This window comes from Plectropomus leopardus, chromosome 13 (genome assembly GCF_026936395.1).
Source record: "Plectropomus leopardus strain MGB_pleo_1.0 chromosome 13, ASM2693639v1, whole genome shotgun sequence".
NCBI lineage: Eukaryota > Metazoa > Chordata > Actinopteri > Perciformes > Serranidae > Plectropomus > Plectropomus leopardus.
This window is the reverse complement of record NC_142188.1, coordinates 12526335-12540061: the sequence shown is the minus strand read 5'-3', so window position 1 is coordinate 12540061 and position 13727 is coordinate 12526335. Positions and strand designations below refer to the sequence as shown.

The following is a 13727-nucleotide window of genomic DNA, read 5'->3' as shown; positions in this document are numbered from 1 at the left end:
AAACTCAAATTTCTGCATCATTGCTATAAGATCTGAGCCATAGTTTTCAAAAAATTACCAAGAAAACAGCCAATGGGATTACTAGAAGCTATATATAGAAGATAATCTGTTATAATAAAATAAAAAGCATCATGAAAGAAAGTTCTGTTGTGTTATCCTGAAGTTTTGTATTGTTTTTTACTTGTCTGGCCTCCAAATGTCCAAAATCAGGAAGTCATTCAGAACGTTTATCATCCTGCAAGTCTTTCTGTCGCCTGCCCTTTATCCAACCTGTCTCTCAGAGAGTAAACAGAACCCGTTTGGAGTTTTATTTTCCAAGCAGCAGCAGGACACGGGGGTGCTGTTTGAGGTTATGTGGAGGAGCGGCAGGTTAAGGACTGATCCCAGGACAGCACAGCCAACAGATGCTCGTCCTGTTGCGAAAACGTTCTGGGTAGATTTGCTTTTATTCCCCCGATGATGCACTCATTCCACCTCCACATGCACCCTTCATTTGTATACACACACATATTGACGCATTTACTTAGTACAGGCCGACTGGCACTGATTATAGTGTTAGCTGGTTGTGTGTGTGTCTGTGCCGCCATCTGAGAGCGTTTAACATAATGGCAGTCAGGTATGATAATGAAGCTTCCACATTGCTCGGTGGTGTCGTGCTAAAATTCGGTCCCATTGTAAAACTGAGTCTAAACACAAAGAAAAGTCAGACCTTTGTTGCAGTTTAACTACATCTTTAGAGGTGAGAGGAAAGTGGAAAACTTATTTGGTTTTCTTACATTTTGATCCAAAATGTGTGAGAAAAACCATTAAGTTCTCGTCTTTTTTCTCACCTCTAAAGATGAGAAGAGATTATAAGGTTCCATATTGCTCACTTCAAGTGTTTGTTAAATATGTGGGACATTCCAGTGAACACAAGTTGTGTATTGTTCATACAGAATACTTTTTTCACTACTTTTAGCTCAGAGAGCACAAGCAGAGTATTTCAGTGTCTTAAAACATGTCTGGAATGGATCTTTAAACCAAAACAATAACAATTGGGAGAGCACTCAGAGTGCAAAGACCTCCGCCAAGGTCAAATTCCCTATTTTGCAATGTTGATGAAAGTGAAACATCATTCATGTACCCGTCCTGTTATTCAGATGCACTCCAAGATTTCATTGGTTCTTCCATCCTAGCTTTTCTGTAATTCAGCTGACAAACACACAAAAAACAAAACGCCCTTGGCAAAAATAGCCACATGCTGCTGCTAACATTCTTATACTGCAACTCCTCCTTCCGCTGCTAAAATATGAATTGTAGCATGTTAGCTGTCCAGTGAAAATTGGCGATCTCCGGTTTTCTTCTTTGTTTCTGTTACAATTCTTCAACTTTTTTTCTGACTAAATGAAGAATTGAAAGGGAGCTCCATCGGTTATACACATTAAAGTTTGTTCATAGTTCTTGGGGATACAACTGTGGAGGAAAAAAGTTGTATATAGCCTTTTGTGACTCTAGAAGGAGCTGTGCACAGTCTGATAAACTGCCTCAAGTGATATCACTCACCAAAAAAAAGGTAATAGGAAAAGTATGAGTTTTTGATTTGGGGGTGAATTGAATTAGCTATTTTAAAAAAACAACTGGAGCAAAGTTTACATTTTAGAGCTACATTTCATAGGCCAGCTATCTCCCCTAGCTTCTTTTTCTGGATTTCAGCATGAAGGTGATGCTCTAAACTGTTTCCACTAACGATCTTCCATCAGTTTAATGTCCATCTTCCTTCATGTCTTTACATTCTGTTGGTTCGGATCTTTCATTTTTCTTAGCGGCGTGTTCGTGCTTGTACGTGCTCATTGATCTTCTAACCTGGTGCTGTGTTGCATGCCTGTGTGTGTGTGGGCGTATGTGTGTGTGTGTGTGTGGGTGGGTGTTTTAGAGTGGGCTAACTCCCCTGCATGTAGCCGCTCACTATGATAATCAGAGAGTGGCACTGCTGCTGCTGGATCAGGGAGCTTCCCCACACGCTGCCGCCAAGGTATCCACACAAACTCACATAAACACACAATGAATCCACCTGGCCTGTGTCCTCATGTGTCATCTCAGACCATTAACAATGTTCTCTATGTAATGTATGAAGCTCTAATGCTCATTTTGTCCCATTTCATCTTGTAAAGTCTTTGATGTTGTGAGTAAATGTACAGCTTTTTCCTTGAGCTCAGCAAAGTCTTAACTCTTAGAAGCCTAAGCAAACTGGGTTGATTTAATTCAAAAACACAGGAGGAAAGTAATTCAAAATTAAAAAGAAGTGTCCCCAAAAAAGTAAAAAAAAAAAAAAAAAAGTACAAGATAATAATCTGAAAATTAGTTATAAATGAATAAATAAACAAAATAAAAAATAAATAAAATTTTATAAAAGAAAGAAAATAAAAAGAAAGTTAAACACAACAACAACAATGCGTAATAATTATAATAACTCTTATGTAATTTTAAAGATGAAATTATGATAATTATACATATAGTTTTTCCCTAGTTTTTTCTTCTTCCCTTGACATTTTTTCCCTAGCTTTTTAAAATCATTTTCTAAATCCACTAAATTCTTGCAATTCATGGCCAAAATTTAGCTCACACTGTCAGTTGGCACAGGGCTCAGTGGTTTACCGGTTGCTGTATTTTCACATTTCTCCGAAAAACTAAACTGGAGAGCACATGTGAATGGGCTGGTGATATGTTATACATGTCGTAAATTACTCCGGAGTCTGTCATTACTTCAAACCACCCACATTTGTGAAGTCGGTTCCAGAGCTGTAAGTTTTGTGTGTTCCCAATAAAAAGCAGTTAGGTTACTGCTCTCGCTGAAATGTCTGACAGACAGAAACACACATGGTCACTGACAAATGGTCAAGTTGTGGTTAGTCTCCTGCTAGGCTTTGGTAGTCTGTCAAAACCGCAGAGCAAGTTTAAGCAGAATGGCAGAACTGCCAAACAAAACATGGCAGGAAATGCCAGTTTGGGGTTTTTTGGGGTTTTTTTTGGCTGGACTGTCAACTGACATTCAAGATTCTGAATGTCTCCTGCAAGAAGAGACAAAAGCTTGTAAAGCTAATTCATCCTTGCTCTCTGTTGTCTCTTTTTTTCACTGTCTCTCTCTCTCTCTCCCTTAATCTGTATCTGTCTCTATTTATTCCTGCCGCCCTCCTACACTCTTAGTCATTCCTCCCCTGCCTCCCTTTCTCTCAGTTTCTCCCTCTATAAATTGTGTGTCATTTGGCTGGGTGCTAAAGTTGGTGCGCTTAGTCTAATTTGAAGACTTTTTGGAAGAGGATCAATTTGTGTTAACTAGAGGAGCTGTCTAGAAGCATTATGAAACACACAAAAGTGAGCACTGTGATCACAGAGTTGTGGCGGTGAACATGGTGCTCGGGTCTTATCTCTATGCTCAGACAGGTGGATCCGAAATGTGGACAGTTTTTAGTAATGTAACTTAAGTTATAGAGTTTCAGTTTTAGAGATCAGTTTCGCCAAACATGGTGTCAATGGTGTCAACCGCCAGAATAAATCTAAATAAATTTCTGCCAGGGATATGTTAAATTTATGCATTTAATACACAGTTCATTTATGTTGCAGTTTTCATTTTTATGTTTTGACTGGAGCTACAATCTCTTAGTTTATCTATTAGTTTTCAACTATTAAATACATCGGCAACTATTTATACTTGATTACTAATTTTTGAGTTATTTCTTAAAGAAAAAAAAGTCAAAATTCTCTGATTTCAGCTTTATAAACAATAATATTTTCTGTTTTGTGAAGAGAAACTGAATATTTTTTAGACAAAACAAGACATTTGAGGATATCATCTTGGGCTCTTTGAAATGCTGATGATATTTTCACCATTGTGATTGGTGATGACCTTCGAAATATATGACACTCTTCTCTTTCCCTCACTGGCCTTGTCCTTTTACACTCATTCAAGCCCAAATAAATCCACCTCACTGTGGTCCTCAGGGCTGCCCACACAGCTGAATAAAGCCCACCTGCAGCTCAACCACCAACAGTGGGTTTCCTAACAGGGAAATGTATTTAAACACTTAGTTCAGTACTGTTTCACAGAGCCTCTCCATGGTGACACAAGTGAAGAATGTCAGTATAGTGACGGTTTTCTTGTCACTTTATATTGTGTCTGTGTCTGAGGGGAACTCCCTTTCTCAGATGTTCATTCACAAGCTCTTAAACCCTTTGAAACCTGAGCAAAGAGGTTTAACTTCCTTCAAAAAACATGGGGAGAAGGCAATGCGTAGTAAGACATGGCCCAAAAGTTAGCAAAAAATAAAATAAAATAGTAAAAAAGTTATGAGAAAATTACCTGAAGATATGAAAAAAGTAAAAAACAATATCAAACAAAAACAAATTAAAAAGTCCTGAATTTTTTTAAGTATATATGTTATGTATATTTTTTCTGTAACATGATTTTAAATATGAAATTATAAGTATAGTTTTTCCCTTTAAAAGAGCTTTTTTGGTAATTTTCTTGTTACATTTTACTAGTTTCTTGCAATTTGGGGGACATTTCTTAGCAAGTCGGTCATTGCCTTTTTTCCTTTTTCCATGTTATCGAAAGAGATCAAACCAATTTGTTCAGATTTCAAAAGGTCAAATAGCTTGTTAAAGGCCTCTGAACGCAGTCCAAGAAAACTGATGTCAGTCCAGGTTGCAAAGGGTTAAGTTTTAGAGCTCCCTCAAATGATAGATGTAAAATTATGATTGGTGAGTAAAATTATATTTCCATGTTAGTACTTTTACAAAGAAAGAGTCAAACATTATCACAGGGATTATTTTTTAATGGACGACAGACACATTTTTGCGTCAGCCGTCATGATAGTCTAAAAACTGAAAGTCCTTTATCATCCTTTATTATCAATCAATCCACAGCTGAAACCATTCTGTTAAATCCAGTAACGACTTTAGATTTGGTGCCATAACGAAGTGTATTACATGTTGAGATGCAAATCTGTGCATCATTACTTTTCTGTACTGACGACAATTGATTATTCTGAAGTACTTTTACTGCAACATTTTTTTGATAGCAGCTTATTATTTTGCTTCATGTGAGGGTTTTGATTCAGGATCGGATCCTACAGCACAAAAAACAAAAGTGTTTTTTGTCCTTTCATTATACCAGATGGATAGAATTAAAATGATTAACCATAGTGGCCATCGTACAACCTCTCTACTTTGGTCTGTGATGCATGAAGTGAATTCCATTTTATTCAGAGTGGAATAAAGTACATTACAGAGGAGGACACCTAATTGAAATCTCCCCTTTTTTAACCAACACTGAGTATTACAAGCCAATTCTATTATAAAGTATAATGAAATAGATGAAAAGGAGCTCAGTTTGACCTCCTCACCCCATGCATCTCTTCTGCCTGCCCCAGAATGGCTATACACCACTCCACATTGCTGCCAAAAAGAACCAAATGGACATTGGGACCACGCTGCTGGAGTACGGCGCCGACACCAATGCGATGACACGGCAAGGCATCAGCCCCATTCACCTGGCAGCGCAGGAGGGCAACGTGGACCTGGTGTCACTGCTGCTGGCCAAGAACGCTAACGTCAACATGTGCAATAAGGTGAAAACAGTGACGTAGAGTACAGCACGTTCTGTCACAAAACAAGTTTATTCAGTCACATAAACTGTACACTCCCTGTAACTACCTGTATCACCTAAATCACCATTTTTGGACTGTAAATAAGGATTAAGACACTGATTGTCATTAGTTTACAGCATCCTGTTTCCTGAGAGCGAGCAGGTTTCAGTCATATGCGCTACCATCGAAACAAATTTTTGTGTGTATTCACATGTTTGTCCTTTCCGCATATTCAGAGCGGACTTACACCACTCCACTTAGCGGCTCAAGAGGACAAGGTCAATGTTGCAGAAGTCCTTCTCAACCACGGGGCTGATGTCAACCCACAAACAAAGGTAAAGCTTCCTCACACACACACACACACACACACCCACACCCACATAAGGGTTTGTAAATGTCTTTTGCAGTTAAATTGATGCATAACCTTTAATTTACATGCGTCACTGACTTTTCTGTAAATGTTTGCCTTTGTGTCTATTTGAGGTCTGTTTTGCCAAATATAGTTTTACTGGCAGCACAAAAATACCCTCACAAACCCTCTTTGTCACACAAACACACACATTTTTCCGCAATCATCTCAGGTGATACATAAATAAAGGATTGATACCTGAGTGGAAGGTGTTCATGTCTTTATAGCTGCGCCACACACTGCAGCCAATACGCGCACACACACACACATGCACATGAGCACGTACATGCCCTAATATTCAGTCACACTCTGTCAGTTACATTCACTTACACACACACACGGGCCTCATAACAGGCTGCTCACGTTCACTGAGACGAACCTGCAATCGCTGAAGGTTGGACTAACGCAAGGTTATGTTGTGTGTGTGTGTGTGTGTGTGTGTGTGAGAGAGAGAGAGAGTGTATTTGTGCTGACAGGACGGTTGTTTACAGCACATAGGTTATTCACTCACTGATCCCCTCTATTACCATTATGCACTGTACTCATACGTAATTCAACGAGGGCATGAAATATGATGCAGTTTTCAAGTTTTATTGATAATCTTCTTGCACAATAATTCAAAAATTCATACAAAATGCACTTTAAATTTTTTATATTTCACTTTAAAATAAACATAAACTGTGATGCAACAGGAGGAAGCTGCCAGTCAGCAGACGTTATTATATTTTCCTCCTCGATTCATCTGTTCGCCCTTTCATGTCTGTGTGTCTTCCTCATGCAGATGGGTTACACTCCACTGCACGTAGCTTGTCACTATGGCAACGCAAAGATGGCAAACTTCCTGCTGCAGAACCATGCAAGAGTCAACGGCAAAACCAAGGTAGAAAAGCGCATGTTCAGCCTCAAACGTAGATCTTTTACGCATACAAATGTATGCATGCAATTTAAATATTTCCTCTCTTTCCCTGACTTTCCAGAATGGATACACTCCTCTACACCAGGCAGCTCAGCAGGGCCACACCCACATCATCAACCTGCTGCTTCAGCACGGGGCCTCGGCCAACGAGCTAACTGTGGTCAGTGCACAAACACAACACACACACGCATACACGCACTCCATCAGAGCTGAAGCGTGACAAAATGCTGAATGCTCTTTTGTGTTTTCTGTGCGCCTCCTGTGAATAACTTCCTGTTGCTCTGTCACTGGTCAGAATGGGAACACTGCCGTGTCCATCGCCCGTCGTCTTGGATACATCTCTGTGGTGGACACTCTGAGGCCCGTCACGGATGAAAATCTGACCACCATGGTGAGACAATGTCTTCCTGTTACATCATCTCATATGATTAAATGCACTCAATCTCTACGATATCACCAATAAATTCACTCTAGTTGTTAGTTTTGAGAACATTTTCTATAATTTTGAACATGTTGACCACAGTAGTCAGGCCCAGTAGTGTAATGGAAGTTATGCACAGGTAAATGGTGCCTACCCACCTCTTTCTCTGGCCATTTACAGTTAACCCACCTAACACCCAAAACAATCTTAGCAACCACCAAGGATCATTACAAACATGAGCTTCAAGACAAGTTGACTAAGAATGTGGACAATGTAAGATAAATAGTATAATTTTGTTTGTTTTATTTTTTTGCTGATATGATTGAATAGGGCACAATTTGCAGAAAAAATTCTGCACACTGTCTGACTTGCAAAAGAAATGAAATCATTGCAACATTTCAATAACTATACCTGCATCAGGCAAATAAAAGTTGTTTTGTGCAGTTTAGATCTAGTTACAGAAATATATTTCTTTTGCATGTTAGATATTATTAGGAAGTTTGCAAATTGAGGCCATGTGACTAATGTGTCTTTGGTTTGCATATGCAAAATCTGTTATTAAAATGGTACATTAAAACAGATTTAGAGGGTTGCTGTTTGCTAAAAACTTGAGATATATTTATGTAAAGACTTTTTCTCTATCGGAATAAAAAACATGTAATACCACTATATTTTTCCTTATTGAGCAGCTGTTGATTTGAATCATGTGATCGAATCCTCCCCTAAATCAAAACTTGCCTGATCAGCCAGTACCATACTGAATGTGAAGTCAGTGTGTGAATCCTGCAAATCAGCCAGCAAGTCAGTCAGTCAGTCAGTCACGCTGTGTCACATGTGTGAACTTGTCCTGATTACAGGAGAGAAAGGGCTTAGATTGGAGCTTAAGGTTCTTCCTCAAATAGCCCAGGTCACCTGATCCACACACGTGTCTCAGAGGGAGGAGGGGGGGGGGGGGGTAAAGGAGGAGAAAGTGGGAAAGAAAGAGAGGCAGTCGGATGATGGAGAGGTGACAGGAGCGAGAGGGGGCACAGCGAGTAAGGGGACAGACAAAGAGGTGACTGAGGATCCTGCGCAATCAGCAGCAAAGTGTATTAAACTCTGCTGTTGTTTGATGTCTCAATTGAAGCTACATCTGCAGCGTTTGCTGGTCAGTTATGTGACATAAAATAGCCTTTAGACATACAGTGTCATTACTTCTTACTGTGACAGGGGCCACGGCTAAGATACAGTTTAATGTCCATATAAGGAAACACACGTGAAGGTCACACTTCAGATGGAATGTAAATACTGATGACTGCAGTTGTCTCTAAAATATTGAGGGATTTAGAGATTTCCGGGGGGATGCAGGGGACATGACCTCCTTAATTTTTAGAAATGTGCATTTGTCCCCTCACTAAAAAAATCATGAATGTAGCAGGAATCTTTTATTTGAGCAAAAAAATCCAAAATATTTACACCATGAACTGATGCAGAAATGACACAAATTGTTCCTTAAAAATATATCAGAGTGCAAGAAAATAAATGTTTGTTTCTCAAAATTTTTTGGCAGACTCAGCAAAACTCCTCGTCTCTAATGTGTATTCTCCAATGGTGATACAAAACCTGCGTTTCAGGTGATACAACACTTAAAAAATGATTATGAGTATTAGCAACAAACTCAAATGATCACCTGGTATATTATGATTATATTACTTTAAAAAAATGTATTATTTCATTGTTAGTAATATTTCCTGTTTCAGTCCAGTCAATCTGTGGTTTGACCCAGAAAAAAATACAATAGTTATCATTCAAGGTTTTGTTGTGTTCCCTTGGGCCCTCCAAATAACATATTAAAAATAGACCAGTATATACTTTAGTGGTCGCAGTAAATTCAGGAGTCAAAATTTGGGGCCTTTATTTCACAGCGTCACACAAAAAAATGTGCATATCTCTGTTTCTTTTTTCCTGTTTCTTTTTTTTGGAATTCAGACAAAGTCAATCAAACTAGGTTATGAACCATTTTATTGCTGAATATTCCAAAACAATAAACTTCTCTTATTTTAAAGGTTTCAAAGATTTTTCCAGGATATACATTTTTTAGCAAATTAATTCAGTTGTCTATCTTTTTCTACCCACATTTACAGAGTGCATCTGAAAAACACAAAATCAATGTCCCGGAGACCATGAATGAGTTCTTGGACATGTCAGACGATGAAGGTATGTGACAAATTTTTATTTAATTCTTCTCATTTTCTGTGTTTGAGTTCTAAAATTAAATCCACTGATACTTGCAAACTGTTGCTGTGACTTAAAAGTAATATCAAAACACTGCATGATTTCCATACACTTGTGATTGTGTGTTATGTGATGTAATTTCCATTGACATGTGCATGTTTCACTATGTGTGTGTCCACATCACACAGTCCGGGCCAATGTGCCAGAAATTCTCAATGAGGAGTCTTTTTCAGATGTTGATGAAGGTATTTGTCACCAGTTTGCCTCCCGCTGTTCCATTGTTTGTTTGTCTCTTTTCTCTTTAACATAACGCATTTCAGCAGAACTCACCTGTCTCGTTGAAGCGCTAACTGACAAGCCTTTGCTGTGCTACTATTCAGCTTTGCTGTTCATTTTCAAAAGAAAGTCTCCAGGCAAGAGCAGAGTGCACACACGCTTTCCACTAATGCAGAATGCTGTGGTCATGCACATTAGTTATTGTGCAGTTAAAAGGCCCAGATACACAAAATGAACGTAGAAGTTGTGGTGATGGAGGCCGACTTTTACGTCGACTGTGTCTCAGCCAAAAAGTTGCACTTTCATTGCACTGCAGGTGGCAGTACTCTGTATTTGTCTTTGAAAAAGGGAAACTGAAAGACCGACGGTAGAGATTCAAGATGCTACTTAGCCAGTTAGCACATTAACAACACAACACGATGTTGAAAAAACAATGCATATTTACCATGCTATAGCAAACAATAACAAAGAACATTACACATCATCTCTGCTTTAAGAGCGCAACTGCTAAAAAATAATAGTCCTACCTAATATAACAAGTCTGGATATCATAACCTCTTGACTTTGTTTGCTTTTCTCACTTACTTTGTCTTCTCGGGGACGGAGCTGAACTGTCAATCAGGGTGATGTCATTCACCTTCCGTCTATGACACTTATTCAACATACTGAATCTGAAGATAAAAAGCCAAATATGTACAGCACACAGCCATAGCTAGGGCAGCAGCAGGCAGTTGGTCGATGTTGGGCCGTCATTGGGCCGTATGTCAGGCTCCTTAGGCAATGTTAACACTGTTGATGTCAAATTATTCTAGCCAATAAGATTGTCAGACATAACAGATATTCTATTTATTTTGTTTAATTTACATTAGTTCTCACCTGCCATCGTTCAGACAAAAATAAAGTCTCAGGTAATTCAATTTGTCCTAGAAATTCATCAACACACGCACATTTTTGAGCCTTGAATCTGGTCTTGGTTTGGCAGGTTTTCATGTCCAATTTCCAAACTGACACTGCTGATGTTATTTTCGCTCCAACTTAAAAACACGTTTGTTATTTTTAACTACTTGCACACCATTAGTCTCATACTGCCCGATTCTGCTCATCAGAGACGGTTTTTTGAAGTGTCATCCTAACTTCAGCACTGCTTTGAAGGAGCTGCTGTGAGAAAATGAAAACAAGGTCAGTGTGACTCGTTATAATTCAGACCACAGACTGTAAAAAGACCCACATACATTCAATAAAAAAACTGTGTCTCACTGTATGCAAACTAAAAAGTTACATAACATGACCAGCATCACAGTTAGCCGCTGTAGCACTGCAGGCCGAATAGCACCGCCAGGTTTATGGAACAAGTGACATTGTTGCCCACTTCAGTCTTTGTTTTGGAACCACAGAGCCAACAGGCCTGTAAAATTGATGAGCTTGTTCATGGGCTGTTGCTTAGGGGACAGTCAGGGAGGAGTGTGGAGTTTCTCTGTCAGTTGATACAGCTAGACTCAACAAGTTACGCACATATCAGGTGATAAAGGATACGTTTTTGCACTGTGGCGTTATGATTCAGATTCTCATTGGCATATCTAACTTTCAGTATGTTATCACTGCAGCGCAGAAATTATAAATAAGAGTATCCATGGCCCTGCGTTCTCCATATAAACTGTTTATACTGCGTGCATAATTCATCAGCATTGTGCTCGTGCAGTGCGGCCTTAATGTTCACTTTGTGCAACAGAAAAGCAGCACCAGAGCAGCTTTAGTTGGCAGTTCAGGCCTATGTTCCTTCATCTTTGTGTGTGTGAGTGAAGGAAGGAGTTAAAGGAAGTAAAGAGTTTCCACATCTCTGTTTAATCCTATATGGGGGAAGTCAATCCTATTAAGCTGAAGGTGTGAGGGACTCTCCTGGTCTCTGCTGTTGTGTGTGCCTTCCTGTTCAATCACACGCTCATTTCATGCTTTCTATAGACTATCACCACTAATTGTACCATCTTTAGAGAGCAACTGAACTTCTTGTTTTGCTCTGCCGTCATCAGTGTACACTAACAAATTGCTTTAAAAAATATGGCCAAATTCTAACAGTAGTGTACAGTTTTTCAAAATACACCAAAACAATGTAGATCTTAATGCTTTTCGGAGCCAATATTACACTGTTAACCTAACTGTTTACTGTAGAATATTGTAATAAATTTAACAGTAATATACTGTAGAAGTAATTTAAGGCACTGATACTGTAAAATAACCATAGGATGCTGGCAACTCCATATAATTCAGCAGAAATCTAAATTGTAACAAATTGCTGTAAAAATAGGGCCAAAATCGGGCCATAAATTTAACCGAAATTTAGCGTTAAAGTAATTTAAAAAATATAAAGAATTACTGTAAAAAAATAGGGCCAAATACTAGAAGTATTGTACAGTTTATTTTCAAACTACACTAAAACACTGGATTTTGCTTTTTGGAGCCAAAATGACTGCTGCAAAAAATACAGTCAAATTTAACAATTATGTCCACTTCTTTTTTCTTCAAAATACCGTAAAACACTGTGAATCCTGATGCTTTTTGGAGCCAATATTACACTATATATCTTAAATTCCACTGTAAAATACTGTAATAAATTTAATGGTAATATACCACTGAAGTAATTTACAGAATGTATACTGTCAAGCAACAATAAACTACTGGCAACTACAGTTGACCTTAATTTTACAGAAATATTTGTTACAGTGTATAGAGTGTCTCCATAATCCTTACAGCACTGGCCTTCCAGGATATTACTACTAAAGCTGGAGTTATGCATACTAAAGGTCTTCAACTGTCAAACACCTCTTGCGTAATTGTTCTAAATTTATTATTCTTGTGCAAGTTTTGTGTGCAACATGTAGAAGGAAGAGAAATGTTGCTCAATAATTAGGGGGGGGCAAAATGGTGGTTATTTCATCATTATTTTAGTCCCACTCCCAGTTTGACATGCAGCCACAGAGGAAGAAAAGGCAGGAGGAGTGTTCAGTGAGGTTCCCAAGCATTTGCTCGAACGACCCGTCAGCTGACTGTGCTCTTGTAAACACTCAGTGCGGCCCCTGTTGGCTCTCCTCAGCCTGAGTTTTGTTGTGGATGCTGTTGAGCCAAAGTGCGCACCGAGACTTTCTCTTTAAATCCCATGAGATGAGCTTCTTTTGAGCCGCCTGCAGGAGAATTAACCCGCCGATGGCAGATGGCTTGGACTATTTCCTCCCAGCAATGTGCTTTTTTTTTTTTTTTTGCAGCGAGGAAACGCAAAACTTAGTATAGTTTGAGGGTTATTTCTTTGCGGAGGGAGGGCAGCAAAGATGTGCGCACCAGCCACAAACGCGCAACTTGGGCTGAGTGGAGTTAAGTGCGTGGGGTGAAGAGAGGGCAACATTTTCCATCTGCGGCAGAAGCACTGAATGGACCACTTGATAATCTTCACCTCTCATTGGATTTACTTTCTTCCTTTTTTCCGGAACTTTTGAAAAATAGAATAACTGAGGAAATATAAGAAAAGTTGAGATCATTATGGCTGCATTGGACAAAGGTAAGTCTTTAGAGCAAGATGAAGTTTTAATGGCCGGTGTTTGCTGTTTAGAGGAAGAGAAAGGATCGATCAACAGAGAGAAAGAGAGCGTGATCATAAATTGTGTCATTTTTATTGTTCTTGCCTATTTTATTGAATGGCAGCGATGGATGGCAATTTACTCAGGCTTTTTGGTTTCTGTGGACTTTAATTTATTTAATATTTCATGTGCTGGGACCAGGAGAGAGAGAGAATTTAATGCGGCTACTTTGTAACCCAGAGTATGTGTTAGTAGACTCTGTGTGTGTGGATGTGTCAGATCATGTGGGTTATGTGTGGTG

General features: G+C 38.9%; 1 protein-coding gene across 31 annotated transcripts in view; it reads left to right on the top strand.

Moving 5' to 3' along the window:
* The window catches only part of LOC121955007 (ankyrin-3-like), a 161614-nt gene that overhangs the window by 101561 nt on the left and 46326 nt on the right, over positions 1-13727 (top strand). For 26 of the 31 annotated variants that reach the window (XM_088086433.1, XM_088086437.1, XM_088086432.1 and 23 more), the window contains 8 exons: positions 1913-2011; positions 5409-5606; positions 5861-5959; positions 6815-6913; positions 7011-7109; positions 7245-7340; positions 9494-9566; positions 9773-9829. In XM_088086433.1, the coding sequence (XP_087942559.1) occupies positions 1913-2011; positions 5409-5606; positions 5861-5959; positions 6815-6913; positions 7011-7109; positions 7245-7340; positions 9494-9566; positions 9773-9829 (820 nt within the window). The remainder of the gene's footprint in view (positions 1-1912; positions 2012-5408; positions 5607-5860; positions 5960-6814; positions 6914-7010; positions 7110-7244; positions 7341-9493; positions 9567-9772; positions 9830-13727) is intronic. The other 5 variants (XM_088086439.1, XM_088086440.1, XM_088086430.1 and 2 more) reach the window with 2 other exon arrangements.